Source organism: Syngnathoides biaculeatus, chromosome 3, assembly GCF_019802595.1.
Source record: "Syngnathoides biaculeatus isolate LvHL_M chromosome 3, ASM1980259v1, whole genome shotgun sequence".
NCBI lineage: Eukaryota > Metazoa > Chordata > Actinopteri > Syngnathiformes > Syngnathidae > Syngnathoides > Syngnathoides biaculeatus.
Genome location: NC_084642.1, coordinates 10,443,841 through 10,461,423, shown reverse-complemented (window position 1 = coordinate 10,461,423; position 17,583 = coordinate 10,443,841). Strand labels below are relative to the sequence as shown.

The window sequence follows — 17,583 nt, the reverse complement described above, 5'->3', positions numbered from 1 at the left end:
CCAATCATGGCTTATAAAAACTTAAACTATACTAATATAGAATTTATTTCAGTCTTATATTAGGTATGTGGCAGATTAACACATTTCGACATGATTTACCATCTGGTTTAAAAAGAAATACAATTAAAAAAAAAGCATTGGAATAGCCCCAAAATGAAGAATACATAACTTTGAGAGCTGTGAACTAATCTTGTACAACTATTTGCTTGCAGGGTCTCATCTGATTCAATCTTTTATACCAGACAATTGTAAACTCAATTTGCAGTTGGCAGCACACATACTTGGGCTAATTAAAGAAAAACAATCATAATTTGCATTATCAGCAAACCGTATATGTATTTAAATATATACCAGCATGTTAATAACTGGATTTTATGGATTATGTACGACAAAATGAACATTGTGAAAAATCTGTATTGCTACGATATGAGGAAAAAGTGGACTAAACATTTCCCAATATTTAAGTATTCGGCTGGCATTGCTAACTACCTAAAAAAAGAAAAAGGGCAAACATAACATACTAGCGGCTACAATAGTGACAGAATGACCAATCAGGCTTCTCTCCACCGTAAAGAAATAATTTGAAAGCACCATGTCAGTCACTCCCCCTCTCTTGCAGCATTATTACTGAATGCACCTTGTGCCCTCGGTTTATTGCATTTTTGCCATTATGGCATGCACAATGGGGAGCTCATGCAAATGGCACTAAATTCCACATGAATGCAATGCCTTTCTGCTCCTGTTTCTGCGTGAGAATGAGCATTCTGGAGGAGGAACTTTATCAGAAGTTACACACACAACTGAGAGCACTGTGCAAGTATATTTAATGCCAGCAAACTTGTTTACTCAACTGAAATGCCTGTACATGTATAATAGTCGGAACATAACCAGTTGAGGGTTGCTATACCTCCCTACTTATAATGACATTAACTTCAAAACATTTTTTAAAAAGTCTAAATACATTGTCTATATCTGAAACATAGGGATGCGGTGGACCAAATGGTTAGAGCGTTGGCCTCACATTTCTGGGGATCGGGATTCAAATCCCGGCCCCACCTGTGTGGAGTTTGCATGTTCTCCTCGTGCCTGCGCGGGTTTTCTCCAGGCACTCTGGTTCCCTCCCACATCCCCAAAAACATGCACGAATTGGAGACTCTAAATTGCCCCTCGGTGTGAATATGGGTGCGACTGTTGTCGCTCTCCATGTGGCCTCCGATTGGCTGGCAAACAGTTCAGGGTGTACCCCGCCTCCTGCACAATGACAGCTGGGATAGACTGCAGCACTCCCGTGACCCTTGTGAGGATAACTGGCTCAGAAGATGGATGGATGGGGATATTGGTAGCCTTCTATTGATAAAAGAAAAATATACAAAGATCCATAGAAGAACTTTAAATTTACAAAAAGTGGCAACAAACAATGGCATGACAATCATGTATTCTCATATTTTTGTGGTCCAATGAAGTTATCTTAAACTCATGAAATAGCCCTGGAAAAAAAAAAATCACGTAACCCTTAACTTTATACTCTAAAACGACATTTATTGTTATACCTGCAATGAGACTTTCAGCATGTCCCACTATTCATGAGCAAAAAGCGCCAACGTTCTCAGGTTTGAAGATTGGATGTTTGACTTCTGTCACATACTTCAAGTACACGAGTATTTACTGTATAGCACAACTCTTCACAATAGTCTGACATTGTGTTTGTATCCAATCTTGGTTTTTTTTTTTTTTTTTTATTAGCTGTGTGCTTGTGCCTTTATCCGTTTGGAAGACCCATGACCAAGATTTTTCAGTCCAGATCTCCTTGACGGTCTTGACATTTCTTTTACACACAGCACAGGTTCAAGACACCCTGTACACCCCCAAAACATAACCAATCCTCCACCAAGTTTCACTCTACACACGACAAATAAAAACTTGTTAGTACACATTTGTGACAGAAAGAAAAAATCCCACAATTGTCTCAGGAATACTGTTCCATAGGCCTGCCAATATGCATTTAAGCAATTTTCAATCTCATCAGTTTCATGTTATTGTAGAAATGAATTGTATATTTTTTTCACCCATTCACAGAGGGATACCAACAATTTTGTCCACGTGTGTACAATAAACACTAAACGGCATGAGGGGTGAGAAGGTAACCGGGGTCCCTTACTGTACAGCAGCCGTGTGGCTGCATCGTACACAAGTCAATGTAGGAGACCTCTGAACTGAGATAAAGTGCAATGAAAGTGAGCACATTATACGACCGCCCTGCTGCAAGAGCCACCAACGCTTAGATAAAGTCATTTTATGGCCGTGGGATATTATATCAGTTGGATGGAACACTGGGTTCATGTCCGTGCACAACAACATATACTTACAGTGTCTGATAGTACAGAATTTGGTGTCAAGTGTATTATTAATGATCTGCAGTGCTTTAAGAACGAATCATGGTGGAATCTTAAAGGTTTTATTATACTTATATGATGATTCTGTGAGGGGATTTGAGCAGATTTAGATTCTCGTTATGTCCAAAAGGTGGCAGTGTTGAGTTTTATACTGGTGCAGTGGAATTAACAGTTTCACTTTTTTTTTTTTTGTCGTTTTCTTTTACATGAACTTCGATAAAGTCAACAACCCATGCATGTGGGACATGTTACAAGCTGTATTTGGTGTCAATATTGTAAAACACGCGTTTAAGTATGCACCTAGTGTGGAGTTACTAAGTGACGACGTAAAAATGAAATGCATTAATATTTAAAAGAAATTTGATTAAAAGTGATCGTTTTAGGAATCAGAAATGAATCCAAAGGCATGTACGTTGCTCTACTTTCCACTGACATACAGGAAAAAAAAAGTGGTTGTAATGCAAACATGCGTAAAAGAGTTGGGGAAAGTCTGCTTCCCAGCTCAGTGTCAGCTGACGGCCTTTGACAGTTGACACGAGAGAGGTTGGGGGTGTGGGGGGGGGGGGTTGAGTTTGGTTTCTGTAGTCGACTAATATGCTAATTAGCTCTCGGAGTGTGCGACCCCATTGGCTCCTCGTCCGAGACAATTTCCCACTTGCAGCCTGACGTCATGTCAGCTCCAAAGCTCTTAAACTCAACTGCTGTGTGATGCCCGCTTCAAAAAATCGCTCCCGCGTCCAACCGTCGCTCGCTCGCCCGCCCGCAGCCCGCCGCCTCGGGTCGCGATGTCTCCGTGAGAGAACGGGCCGCGTGAAAAGTTGTGTTAAATGTTCGAAATACAACACGCGCGCCGAGAAGGGACGCCGCTCTTCGTGTGCGCGACACCGGGCCGGTGTGCGTGCGCGACAGCCTCCGCCGAGCGACGGCCGAAGTAGTCCGAGCACGGTACGCAGAGAAAACTCTTCTTTGTGACGCTTTTAAGACAAACTCCCTCAAAGTGGCTCACGTTCTCGCCAACCAGCCCGGCGCGACGGCCGCTCTCCAGCCCGCCTGGAGGACTGTGAGCAGCGGCGGCGGCAGCAGCAGCAGCAAGAGGATGGCATCAGAGCTGGCAATGAGCAACTCCGACCTGCCCACCAGTCCCCTGGCCATGGAATATGTTAATGACTTCGATCTGATGAAGTTTGAAGTGAAAAAGGAGCCGGTGGAGCCCGATCGCACCATCAGCCAGTGCAGCCGCCTCATCGCCGGGGGATCCCTCTCTTCCACGCCGATGAGCACGCCCTGCAGCTCTGTGCCCCCCTCCCCGAGCTTCTCGGCGCCCAGTCCGGGCTCGGGGAGCGAGCAGAAGACGCACATAGAGGACTTCTACTGGATGTCCGGTTACCAACAGCAGCTCAACCCAGAAGCGCTGGGCTTCAGCCCCGAGGACGCGGTCGAGGCGCTCATCAACAGCAGCCACCAGCTCCAGTCGTTCGATGGCTACGCCAGAGGCCAGCAGTTCCCGGGCGCCGCCGGCCCAGGAGGCGCCATGGCCGGGGAGGAGATGGGCTCCGCCGCGGCGGTCGTGTCGGCGGTCATCGCTGCGGCCGCAGCTCAGAACGGGGCACAGCACCATCACCACCACCACCACCACAACGGGGCCGGGGGAGGAGGAGGAGGGGGCAGCGGAGGCGCAGGTGGCGGTCACCACCACCACCACCACCACCAGGCGCCGGGCATCCAGTCCAACGGCGTCTCCGGGACGAACCACCACCCGCACATGCGCCTGGACGACCGCTTCTCCGACGAGCAGCTGGTCACGATGTCCGTGCGGGAGCTGAACCGGCAGCTGCGGGGGGTCAGCAAGGAAGAAGTGATCCGGCTCAAGCAGAAGAGGAGGACCCTCAAGAATCGAGGCTACGCGCAGTCGTGTCGCTTCAAGCGCGTCCAGCAGCGGCACGTCCTGGAGGGCGAGAAGACGCAACTGGTGCAGCAAGTGGAGCACCTCAAGCAGGAGATCTCCAGGCTGGTCCGGGAGAGGGACGCGTACAAAGAAAAGTATGAGAAGCTCATCGGCAACGGCTTCAGAGAAAGTGGCTCGAGCAGCGACAACAACCCTTCATCTCCGGAGTTTTTCATGTGAGTCTCCACATATTCGCGCAGAAAAAAAACCAAAAAAATAAAAAAAAAAAAAAAGAATTGATGAGTTACACAGCCCCGCTTTAAAAAAAAGTTTCACTTTGGCGCAAATGCCTATTAAGAACTATTTTGTATTTTTTTTTTTTTTTTTAGTTTTCATTTTACATATTTTAAACGGGTTGTTGATTTAGATGAGATGTTTTTCAGTTCACACAACTTCTTTATTTGATCACAATCGACCCATTTGTCATTCTAGTTCACAACCCTCATTAGATTTGCAGTGTCTTGATTTGGATCCAACTTAGTTCAGCAAGTGCATGCATGCACTCAACTTGCCCTTTGCCACTTTTTTTTTTTTTTAAGTTTGAAATCACTCTGCAGAATACTTGTAAAAAGTGCATTCATGGATTTGTTTGGTTTTGTTAGCCAAACTTGGAGGATTGCCAGCCATTTCATGCATTTGCTTCTTAAAAGACTATGTATTCATATTTTTTTTTCCCCCGGAAAGTTGAGAAAGTTGAAATATTCTGCATGCTGGACATGTATGTTCTTTTTTTTTTTAAATGCTGTTTTATCTCTGTGCTATGTCTTTCTTTTTTTAAATGGCTATTATTTTGTGAGATGACTCCAGCATGGCATTCATATTTCATTTATGCCTCCTCACTTTTTTGGGACAGCTATACAAAAAAGTGACAGGACTTCCCACCTGTGTACAGTGCGATGGCGTTTCAGCTGTGTTGAAGTGCACCACCACCCAACTCTTATAGGCTGCAATGAATATGATGGAAGTGGATCAGCGGGGATCCTGGTTCAAGGAGGGGGAATTTTTTTTTTTTTTTTAACTGTTATTTAAATAGTATTCCTCTGCATTTGACTAATGATGAAAGTGTAATATAAGTACAAAGTTTTATAAATTTACATTGAAGAATAGATTAAAAAAAAAGTGCCACCGTTTAATGCATATAGATGACTAATATAGTTCCGATGCAAAAACATTTGGACATGATTTGATGTGACTGGCTCGGGTCAATTGGATGCGGTGAGCAGGATTGTACAGTGAATTTGCAGCATATAAGCGAGAACTCCCTTTGCCACTATTTTCAAAAATTCTAAATTGTTCAGCGTGCAATGCTTTTAAAAAGAGTTTTGTTAAGAAGTTGAAGTATTGTGAGTGCAGTGCACTAAGCGTTCTGGCAGTAAATGACTGGTTTCCACGGTTATTTGGCCCTCTTAGGTATTCGTAACATGCAATACTTTCATTATCACTTCAGGAAAGAAGATGATGTGTTGAACTCAAAGTCGATATTTGCAAAGCAATAATTCTTATAATAATTGATCATGTCTGGACATTGTCAGATGGTCAGGGATTGATACCCTGCATGTACAAATAAAAAACGAGGGAGCTCCTTTTGACAAATATGTGAATTAATCTTCCATCATACATACATATAAATATAGAAATATATATATTTTGCTGTGCAAAATGATTTCACTCACTAACCATATGTGATGTTCATATGTGCTCGTTTTTGTCATTTCATACAAATAAATGATATGCAATAAATGTATAATTGCCTTCAATAAGTTTCTCACTTTTTTTTTTGTTTGTTTTAAACTGGTCCTCGGAAATTTTCACTGTCATCTAAACGGAAAAAGAAAAAAAAACAAGCAGCAAAATTCATCAGGAAAAGTTTTGCAGCACAAAAGATTTTTTTCTTTATGTACTAATGTCACACAGACCACCCAAGATGGTATTTACCCCACATTATTATGCAAAAAATACATAGATAAAAGGGAAAGCAGTGCATGTTGAAATGATTAGAAGCAGAGATATCCGATACAAATTCATTTTTACAATTGATTGTTCTTGTTGTATAGTTTAATTATACAGTCGGCAGTTTGGTACAGATGTTTCCTACGTACATTTCCTCCGAGAAACAGTTTCCAAAATTTCCAATTTAGAATTCCATAAGTAGCAACAGAAAGGATCCATGAATTAAAAATAACTAGGAAAACATGTAGAAGCATGTTGTGTATGCTTGAAGTTTTATTTTTTTCTCGTGTACATTCTTTTAGCAGCATGTTCCCAGCAATGTGTGTGTGTTTGTGTGTGTCTGTGCGCATTTGTAAGCATATCTCTATGTAAGCATGTATTTAACTACTGTTCATGTAATGTTCGTAAAAAAGTGACATGTGCAAGAATCATATTCCATTTCCAGTCATGTGTGCTACTTGATATGTTTTCAGTTTTTTTGGGGACACACACACACACACACACACACACACACACACACACACACACACACACACACACACACACACACTGTTATTTGTGGATCTTTCAATTCCACCCCACTTCGTCCTGTTTGTCAGAGGGCCTGGATGTTGGCTTGGTGCAGAGTCCGAATGGAGGTGGGGGAGGAGGGGGAGGGGAGTGGGCACAGTCATGTCATGTGAGGAGGCACTGCAAAAGGTGCCAATACCAGTAAGCAGAAGAAACCAAATCCTGTCATTTGGTCACTGTTTAACTTCTCTAATAGATTGCCTCAAAATAAAAATGTGTGTATATATATATATATATATATATATATATATATATATATATATATATGAAAACTTCTCTGAAGTTTTTTTCCCCGTAACGAAGACTTATTCTGGGAAAAAAAAGAAATTTGTGATAGTTGTGGGAGAAAATGTTTAACAGTCATGTGAGGTCAATTATGGTGACGGAACAGGAGGTGTAGACAAAGTGAGCCCGGATTCTTATGATAATTGTGCAAACTTTGTTTGTGACCAGTTTGAGTCCTACATAAAAGACACATTTTCAAGTGAAAACATCTATGTGTGCCTGTCCAAAGACGCAACAAGTGTGGTACGACAGGCTGAAAAGGCATTTTCATTTTTGGCAGAAAGATTTGAGTCCATAAAGGCCAATGAATCCGTCGACAGGTATTTTTGACGATGGCACGACTCCGCCACCTACTTGCTAATCTCACAGCTTTCTTGGGACATGGTTAGGACTGCAGTGAGTAATCCTTTTATAATCAAACTCCATATTCCTCCAAGTAATGTGCAACACATTGGGTCATTTCGCTAGCCAACGCTTGCACGTCTAATTTTATTCCAGCGATTTCCTCCGAGGTGTATGCTGTTTTGCGCAGCCGACAGAGGGGAGAGACTGAGACAATAGTTGGGCTTGTGCTGAATTAAATGGTTTTGCTGATGATTAATAGTGGTATGGCCCACTAGCTCCCGCGATGTAGGGATGATAAATCGAGAGCGTTGCTCCGTGCAGCTGTGCCGCTGTCGGGTCTTTGCATGCGTGCGCATGCTACGCAAGTCAAGGCTAAGCCGCACTCCTTCCACACTGTATCTAATTACGTCTATTTGATCTGAGATGCAGTGCTGCTATTTTCGTATTTCACTGTAAGAGCAATGTACTGAAAGGCTTTACAATGGATGGTTATTTGTTTGCTTCTATTTCCATTCAACAGAGGGTATTTGCTGATTCAAAGGGGATCTTTTAAATAGTTTGGGCTTTCTTTCATTTATTTTACAGCCCGAGCGTTGTGGGTTTTTAGTGGTATGTAAAAAATTACAAGATGGTTTCTGGTTGAAATGTCCCCTTTCAACTCTTTTTGCATGCTCATTTTGATTGATTGCTTGTTGGCGAACATCAATTTCAGCTAAACCAACAACACACTTGCATACTTTTTAGAACGGAAAACGCCCTCAGAAATGATTATTAAGTTTATGTGCATTGTTCTTCCTGTGGTATTCCTCATGCAATTGCGGCTTTTAGTGTGCCTGAAGACTGATCCAGTTAACAAAAGCACCATGCATACGCATACAAAGTTCCATCTGTGGTATGATGTCGTGGCTTGCAGTCAACGTGGGCAAAGCGTGGACGTTAAGTCTTTCAAATCCTCAGAAAGAACTAGAGGAGTCGCTGGGGAAGGATCTGTTGCTTTGCCACTTCCGCATGTTCATGTTTTTTGTTTAATGGACCCTCGCAGAAGTGTACATTAGGTGTGAATGTGTTTTTCCACCCATGTATGTGCGCAAGTACAGTATCACCTTGTCATTTTCTCGAGCCGACAATGAGTAGAAGTCAAAAGGGACAGTACACAACGCTGCTTTCAAAGTCATTACAGTAATCTCTGCCCCGGGGAGCCCACACTCATTTCCTCTGCCCAGAACCCACCAAATGAGATGGACAAGCACTTCCGACATACCACAGAACGCTATTCTAAATGATTCTCTCTTTTTTTTTTTTTAACCAATTTCCTGTGTTTTGCCATTGTCTTATTGTTAATGGGTAGAAATGACAATATCATTTGATATATGGTGCATATAAAAAGTCTACACACCTCCCTTCGAATGCCAGCTTTTGGTGAAAATGAAAACAATAAAAAATAAATGAGACCAAGATGAATATTTCAAAACTTTTTCCCATCGCTGAAGGGATCTATAAGATGAATGACTCAATTTTAGAAAACAAATATCTGAAAGAGGGAGTAAAAATAACAAAACAAAAATATTATTTGGTTGCACGGGGACACACACATGACTGGGATGTGGTTGTGGTCGGAATTAAACACGTTCAAACTTTAAATAAAGCAAAGCAAATTAATTTTTATAGTGCATTTCAAACACAAGCTAATAAAATGCGCTTTACACGATTACAACTATTTAAAGAGAGGCAAAACAGCTTATAAACATTTAGCAAAGAAGAACAGAAATAGAATTAAATTTCATACACAATATATAATTTCATACACAAGCTAATAAAATGCGCTTTACACGATTACAACTATTTAAAGAGAGGCAAAAACAGCTTATAAACATTAAGCAAAGAAGAATAGAAATATAATTAAAACTGTGCACAATGCAAAAAAAAAATTCAAAAGTGAAAATTCTCTAAAAAGCAAAAGCAAAAGCAAAAAAAAAAAAAGTTTTTAACCTGAACAACCTTAACATTCACACTTAGGGCTGATGTCACTTCTTCCATTTGTGTGCAGCATGACAGCTAAATGCTGCTTCACCATGTTTGCTTTGGACTCTGTGCGCCACACGAGTCTGTGGATCTCAGAGCCCTCCTGGATTTATATTGCATTTGCATTACTTTCATGTATTCAGGACCTAAACCCATCCACCTGTCCATCCATTTTCTGTATTGCTTATCCTAACAAGGGTCGCGGGTGTGCTGGCGGCTCTCCCAGCTATCCTCAGGCGAGACGCAAAGTACACCCTGAACTCGTCGACACACAAAAGGAGGCCACATTGAAAAAAAACAAAAAAACATTCACATTTACATTCACATCTATGAGTCTTCACTGAACCTACCGCGCATGTTTTGGGAATGTGGGAGGAAACCAGAGCACCTGGAGAAATCCCATGAAGGTATGGGGAAAGCATGCAAACTCCACACAGACTGGCTGGGATTTGAACCTTGGTCCTCAGAAACATGAGCCAGATCTGCTAACCAGTCGTTCACCATTCCACCAGACCAAAAACATTTAGTCATTTCTGGACCAGTATCAGAATTTAAAAAAATCTATTCTAAATCTGGTTGGGAGCCATTGTAGAGACTTTAGAATTGAATTTCAAAGAATTTTTTGAATTTTCTGACCACTTTGCTCTGGTCACAAACTGAGCTGCAGCATTCTGAATAAGCTGCAGCTGTTTAAATGGTCTTTTGGGGGAGTCCAGTTGGAAGACCATTACAATAGTCAAATCTTGAGATAAAAGCATGGATGAGCTTTCCTGGTATTGCCACACGCAAGCCTTCATTCTATTTTTCAACTGGTAGAAGGCAGTTTGAGTGATTGATTTGATATCAGGATGGAAAGTATACCAAGTTTTTGGACATGGTCTGTAGTTTTTAAATAGAGTTACTCCAGGTATTTACCAATATCTATCCTTTTTTCTTTATTTGACATTTTTGTCCTAACACTGACAGATATTTTGAACTGTTAAAAATTCTCTCCACCTTAACTAAGGTCTCGGTTCCATGCTTCCCTCTAGGTATGGTGTTTTGCTCTTGGTGATGAGGAGTGCTGTGTTTGAACTAAATATACCTTGTGGAATTACAGCCGAAAGTTCATTCTTGGTTTCATCGGACCACAGCATACATTGCCATAAATATTTGAGAAATTTAAAGTGAGTTTTTTGTATAATGTAGCTGTTTTTATTTGTAAGATAAGTTGTTCATTTTCCCACCTAGCCCAGACACATGAGAATGACAACTAAACAGCAAGTACTTGACAAAAACTCCTGCACCTCCTTCAATGCTGCCATTGACCTATTGGCAGCCTCCCAGACCAGTTATTGTCCTTTTATACATTTTAGAATGATACTCAGTTCTTGTTATTGTCTCTGTTGTGCCATATTTTCTCCACTGGAAGATGACTATCTTCACTGTGCTTCAAGATATATTTAATGGCCTTGAAATTCTTTTGTACTCTTTTCCTGACTGATAACTTTGAACAAGGCTATCTCTCTGATGGCACGGAAGCAATGAGATGTGAATACAAAAATGTCAGGAAAAGTCGACTAGAGCATCTGAACTTTACGTTGGGTTCATCAGAGGACATTTAAATGGTGGCAGATGTGTGCTGACACCCATTCAACATGAATGCCAATCCTTAATTCTGAACACAAAAACATCTTAAGTTATAAGCAGGTGTGCACATATGTGCCACCACATTATGCCAGTTCACCCCCGCCCTCACATGTATACAACGTGCAATATATGTTTACAAGGTCATAGATAACATTAATGTGGAACAAAAACTTTTAAAATTATTTATCTTGGTCTAATTTTTTTATATCACAAAAACCTGGCTTTCAAACAAGTGGGTGTGTAGACATTTTTATATCCACTTGATTCATTAATTTTTCTCGCACCTGAAGAAGTTTGAAAAACAGTGTTCACAAACCCATTTCCACGCCAATTCATTTTCTTCTACATCACTCAAAAACTGATTGAAGCATGACGTGAACTTGTTTCATACCATTTTATACTTTCTACAGTGTCTCAAATGGCTTTCACATCTGATGCTGGTATTCTCAGATTTAGAGCATATGAAGAAGATAATGAAAATCCGGTCTCCTGTCATTCTATATGAGTGCGATAGTGTGTGGAAACACTAAACTCCTTCAGAATTAAATTGACATCAGGGAGCCATGAAGATGCTTATTCAATCCGAGAACGCTTTTGCTATTTCTATAAATTTCACTCCTTTTAAGAAGGAAGTGACTGCATGCTTCAAATAGACATAAAACGGATACGTGTGGTGTCATTAGAGAGTTGTCCTTGAAAGACTGGCTGCAGGTTATGTTGGTAATGAGGTGCTCGGGACCTGCTGTGGTAATTTTATATGTCTGTAAATGTACCCAGACCAAGAGACGGTGACTTTTAAATAAATGCAACATCATCCCGCAGCAACCCCTTTGCACATAACGTTGACTTTTTACAATATGTGTTGTGTGTGTGTGTGTGTGGAGGGGGGGGGGGGATCATATACTTGTAACACTCCTATATTTGATCCTGTACAGATACGGAGATTGTAATAAAAATATCTAATAAGGACCTTTCATTCTAAAACTAAATTACGGTAGTTAGGATGTTTGCACAATAGCTGTAAAATAACTAATAAAACAAAACATGCGTGACTGATTTGAAAATGCAGTGATTTTATTTTTCCTTTAGTCTAGTTTTGTCACTGGGCCTGTTTGGCACTCCGGCAGAGTGAGCTGAGTCCTGAGCTAACATTTCCCAATAACATTTGTCGAGGACACCTGCTCCCCACTTGAAAACCAAAAGTGTCTCTCATGAAGTGTCAGCGTCGGAGGCCAGAAATGCCAAACATCACAGTTCATTCGTCTGCGTGATGAATTCAATCCCCTTTTGAACAATTAATTGCGTAATGTAATGAGCTGAGCAGGTAAAAAGTATGCTGCCTGTTCTGAGCAGTGACACACTCCACGCTTAGATATTTTGTCTCTCTGGTGGTTACAGTGTTTTGATGCATTGGGCTCTGCCTGTAAAGTCTATTTGCATGCAAATTTTTACATTTCCCTCTGCATCAAACACTTACTGTGATCCATGTACTGTATTCAACCAGACAGACAAGGCAAGAGAGAATCGCACTCGACGTGGAACTATTTGTTTCTTTGTGATTGTGTGGCGAATTTATTTGTGTGTGTGTTTGACAGGGTGGCAGAGAATGACGCATGCCGGAGGAAACAGAGTATTGAGAGCAAATGGCACAGCGTGTATTTACCTTGATAGTCATTTATCCTCTCCTGTGTTTTTTCTCCAATCTTATCTGCTTCTCTAGGTCATCCAGAAAATTCCTCCATCTGTGATTTCAAGCCCCATTCCTCTGCGCCATTCGCTCCCTGAGGTAAAAAAAAAAAAAAAAAAAAAATCTTTACATCAGCTTTTTTTGAGTGTTCCTTTAAACACACATAGTGACAATAAGTTCCCTGATGATACCGTGTATCTTTGCAATGCTGACTAATATTCAACCCTTGGATGAAATTAAGTGTTATTGGAGTACACCTTTGATTCTTCCAGAGTTTAAATTTGGAATCTTACATCTTAAAGTGTGGTTTATGAAACATTTGGAACATTTACTACACAAATAAAAACACTACAAAGGAAGAAACAGATGTTTTCTAGCTACTGTAAATGTGATGTTTTCACCAAAGAAAATCTGCAGTGTATTAGACCACAACGCGTAAGATTTATGCCACAGATGCTATCACAATGATAATAACCGGCTGTTTGTTTCGATAATGCTTAATACATCAGTATGCAGAAATTATTTAGCCAAAATCTTCAACGGTAAAACATTTTTTGTATGCACGAACTTAAAATCTTACTAAACAATAACAGTAAATGTCATTATTGTATTCATCATAATTTCTGATTACAATCAACTTTAATATCAAGAGTTGAATTCATTGAGAAATTATTCATTCCCCTTTAAAAATATAAAGCAGAGCTTACTGAAACTGATAGTGTCAACATTAATGCCTTGCGGGACGGTGGTTGGTTTATTTTCGTTTTTATTTTAGGTGGTGCGATAAATGAGTTGGGCATTGTATCCGGAGTGTGACGTGTCATAGCAAGACTCCTTTTTCCGTTTTGATTTGTGCGTGTACGTTGCATCAAATATGTACAAACCAGAGTGATCAAGTCTGAACTATATTGGATACACAAGATTTGAAAGCACAGAATGATGTCCTGTATAATTTGGAAACCAGCCAAAATTTATGGCGAAATAGTCCTCAAGATAGCAATTCAACTATAGAGCTGTGACTAAGTTGGTAGAGAGAGAGTCATCCAGTTACCAAGGTGTTGCTGGTTCAAATCCTATCTTTTACAGTCTGCATGTCACTGTATCCCTGAGCAAAATAACTGAACTGCAAATTGCTCCCAGTGGGCCTGGCACCGCCTTCCTTGAAAGGCTGTAGCCGGAGTTTGATTTCTGAATGGCTGAATGTGAGGCTTTGGACACTGTGATGGTGCAGATAAAGTGTTGTATAAGTGCAGTCCATGTATCATTGACAAAAAGTAAGAAAATGTGTTTTAGGCCTGGAAAGCTTGTATCATTGGACAGCCTTTTCGTTTGCCTTTTAAATGGTGCCCCATTTGTAAGGAATGTGCAACAATGGGATGGACAGCAGGACTTTAAATGTGGGTTGAATCCATGGAGAAAAAAGTATACAAAGCAAAAATTTGTAAAGAAAACAGATTCATAAGATAGTTTCCTCCCCCTGTTTGCACCTGGGCATTGCTGGCTGTCTCCTAAAGATTTGCAGTGAGTGTCTGTAGTTGGCATGTGCGAAAAGTGTGATCATATGGTTGGAGGTGGGAGTGGGGGGGTGTCAAACACAGAGGGGCAGGGATTTTTGATATGGGCAATATTAGCGTCAGCACCCCTCTCCTGTTGGCAACTGAATTTACAATGTAAAGACTTACCACCCATTGTTTTGGGATTGATATTGACAGGCAAAATTTACCGTCAGATATCCCCCCCACCCCTCGATCCTCAATCTGGCAGGCACCATCTCGAGCTGTTGGAGGCTCATATTGCCCCAGCACGCAGCATGCCATCGAGCCCAGCCCCACTGCTGCTTGCAATAAAGGTTTGCAGGAGGATATCACTGATGACTCTCTGCCCAGACAACCCAGAAAGGACTGCATGCAGCCAATCTCCGGTCTCGCAGAGCTGGCAGGACGCATGCCATGACTGCCCTTTACCGGCGACCCGATTTGCATTGGTGTCAGGAATACGTGTACTGGAACCTGCAGACGTGGAGCAATGCTATGTGCAGCAACAAGTCCCGATTCGGACAATGTTTGGAGGTGACATGGAGAACACATGAAGTAACACCAGTGTGATATTGTGAAGTGACATCTCCCTCACTGGAAAATCGAGATTTTCATTGAAGGTAATGCCAAGGCTAAGAGATACTGAGATGCGATTCTGCTACCAGCGGCAATCCCATAGCTCTACAGTCTGGGACTGAATTCAAAAGAACATTTTCCATAATATGTCACCTCTAAGGATATGCTATAGTGCTTAATTTTCTTGACAATTTTATAATAATGTCCAGATCTCATGTTACTTTCAATCTGGGGGAAAAAAAACAAACAGTTATTAGAAATACTGTGTTTGTCCTCCTGAATCAGTAATACACAGCAATCAATCACACAAATGGAACTGAACCACTGCACACAAAATAGAAGCTAGTACAAGATATTATGATGGTGCGACACAGAGGTATAACAATCCCCAAAAATATTTTCCTCAGTCAAATACAGTTAAAGGATTGCTTGAAAGCAAACCTTCAGGATGTGCTAGCTTAAATCACAAAAGGATGGAAGAAGCCTTGAGTTTCAATGCACAAACTGACTTCACATATTGATGTGTTGTACATTGTTGCATGTCGGGTTATTTACTTGATTATGTCTAAGTGGGCCATGTGGAGTTTGATCAGTGGCTGCCCTTTCTCCAGCTTTACTTCACTTCAAGAGGGAGGTAGGACAAAAGCCATCAGGAAAGACAAGGACAAATCTTGCATAGATGAAGTGTCTTAAGTGATCCCCCCCCTTCCACATGTCATCACTGTGAATTAGGCGCCCTCTGCTTGCGGCTGAGGGGTGGGGAATATAAACAATGCCAAAGGAACGGGATGTTAAACAAATTAAAGTGGAAAACTATGAGCATGTCTAGTTGAGACGCCCTCATAAATCTCCGCTCCCTGGCCGCGTCGGCGCTCGTTGCCGATGCAGCGTTCTTGCAGCCTGCCATTGGAGCACAGAGGGGCCGTGTACCGATGTGGTCTGCTCTTAGCGGTCTAAACCGTACGGGAGGTGCATCTTTTGTTTACGCAAATCCAAGTATACGAGGAGGGAAGGAGGGCCTGTGAGCAGTCTAACCACGTAGCTCCAGGGGGACAAGCTGAGTGATGGAGATGGAGAGCCAGGTCTTGGTGTCTGTCCTTGCCTGTGGAAAATGCATCTGAGGCTGGCCAGGGCCACATAAATGCCACCAAAATCTTGGGGCCTGTACCTAAGCCATGCAGAACTGTAAGTGAATTAGATGTTGAGATGATAACCTCAGATAACCCTGATGAAAGTAGACACAGTAGACAAAGAAATGGTGGAGTTCAGAGTCCCAGGAGAGCTAAGGACCGACGATATGCTGACACCGATAAAACACCAGGTGTGCGCACGTATATATGTATCAGCGTGTGGAGGAGCAAAAAAAAAAAAAAAAAAAAAAAAGTGAGATGAATGTGTGCAAATATAGATTGCAGCCGGCTGCTGTGTGATCGCATAAGCATTCTGTAAGGGCCAAACCCGAGCTGAACTGACGTCAATGAAATAGCTGCAGGAGTCCGATTGCTTCTTTTGCCTCACATCATCAGTGTTGCACTTCGACGCACCCTAAAAGCCAGCTGACGACAACTGGTGGATACATGATACAGGTGCACCACGTTGTACTGAATGCAAATGTTGAATCAATCGTTATACAAGCTCTTAATTACCTCAATGCTTTACAAAGGAAGTTTGGACAATTGTTTGCTTCCAACTTCCCAGGGAAGAACATTTTCAGTCCACAAAGAAACATTCATTAAGGCACACTTGGATGTGTTTGGTGTGGAAAAGGTTGGGAGATCTGAACTAATCTACATTGAACCTTATTTGAACAAACTAGAACAAAGAATATGAACCCATCTCTATCTCGTGTCCTGAAAAATGTCCTGGATAAGAGAGAACAACAAGAAAAAACATCACACACTCACTCCGACTTATTTTTTTAAAAGTTTTCTCAGAAGAGTGGAAGTCGTTGCAAAAGTAAGGATGACAAATCGACTGCAATCTGTTCCACGATGCCAATCAGTACAATATTAGAAACATTTTTGCCATCAGAAAGAATCATACTTTATTGAGTAAACAGTTTGAATTAAAACATTTTTTTTTACTTCACCATATTAATTGCTGCATCATACCATTATATAAAATTAAACTACTCGTGCAGCAAGCTTTTATCATTCTTCACTGTCATACAAGTGTACATACGAACAGAAGTAGAAGAAGATGAACCCGCTGTACGTTAAAACTTAAAAATAATTAAATGTGGACTTGCTGGTAAATCTATAGAACGTCACGGAAAGGTAATGTAGTGCATAACGTGAAGAGGGAGAAAAATGCATGCGCCCGATAAGGGAGGCTCTTCACATTTCGACTAACTCGAGCCGACTATGTGATGGACATTCCATGTTCCTTCTGTTGAACTCTCAAATGATTTGATGAAGTCTGTCAAGATATGCAGATGTCTCAAATAGAGCAAACGGTTATCAATCTTTTTCTCTTGCCAAAATGTGTTTTTCTGCCTTTTTCCCCCCTTTCTCACAAACTGATTCATTTAAGCCGACCAAGCAATCTGACCTCTGTTGCCAAATCAACAAGCGCAATCGTTTGGAAAAGCACACAACTCAGACCGTTAATCGATGAGCTATGTCCGACCCTCGGCCCAATCCTCTG

At 41.3% G+C, this 17,583-nt stretch overlaps 1 protein-coding gene across 1 annotated transcript; it reads left to right on the top strand.

The window, feature by feature from the left end:
* Nucleotides 1–870: 870 nt before the first annotated feature.
* On the top strand, nt 871–6,030 carry mafa (MAF bZIP transcription factor a). Its single transcript, XM_061814223.1, has 3 exons — nt 871–3,338; nt 3,415–4,514; nt 5,231–6,030. Exons 1-3 carry the CDS (start codon nt 3,102–3,104, stop codon nt 5,253–5,255), a joined length of 1,362 nt encoding a protein of 453 aa, XP_061670207.1. The 5' UTR covers nt 871–3,101; the 3' UTR covers nt 5,256–6,030.
* The last annotated feature ends 11,553 nt before the right edge of the window (nt 6,031–17,583 follow it).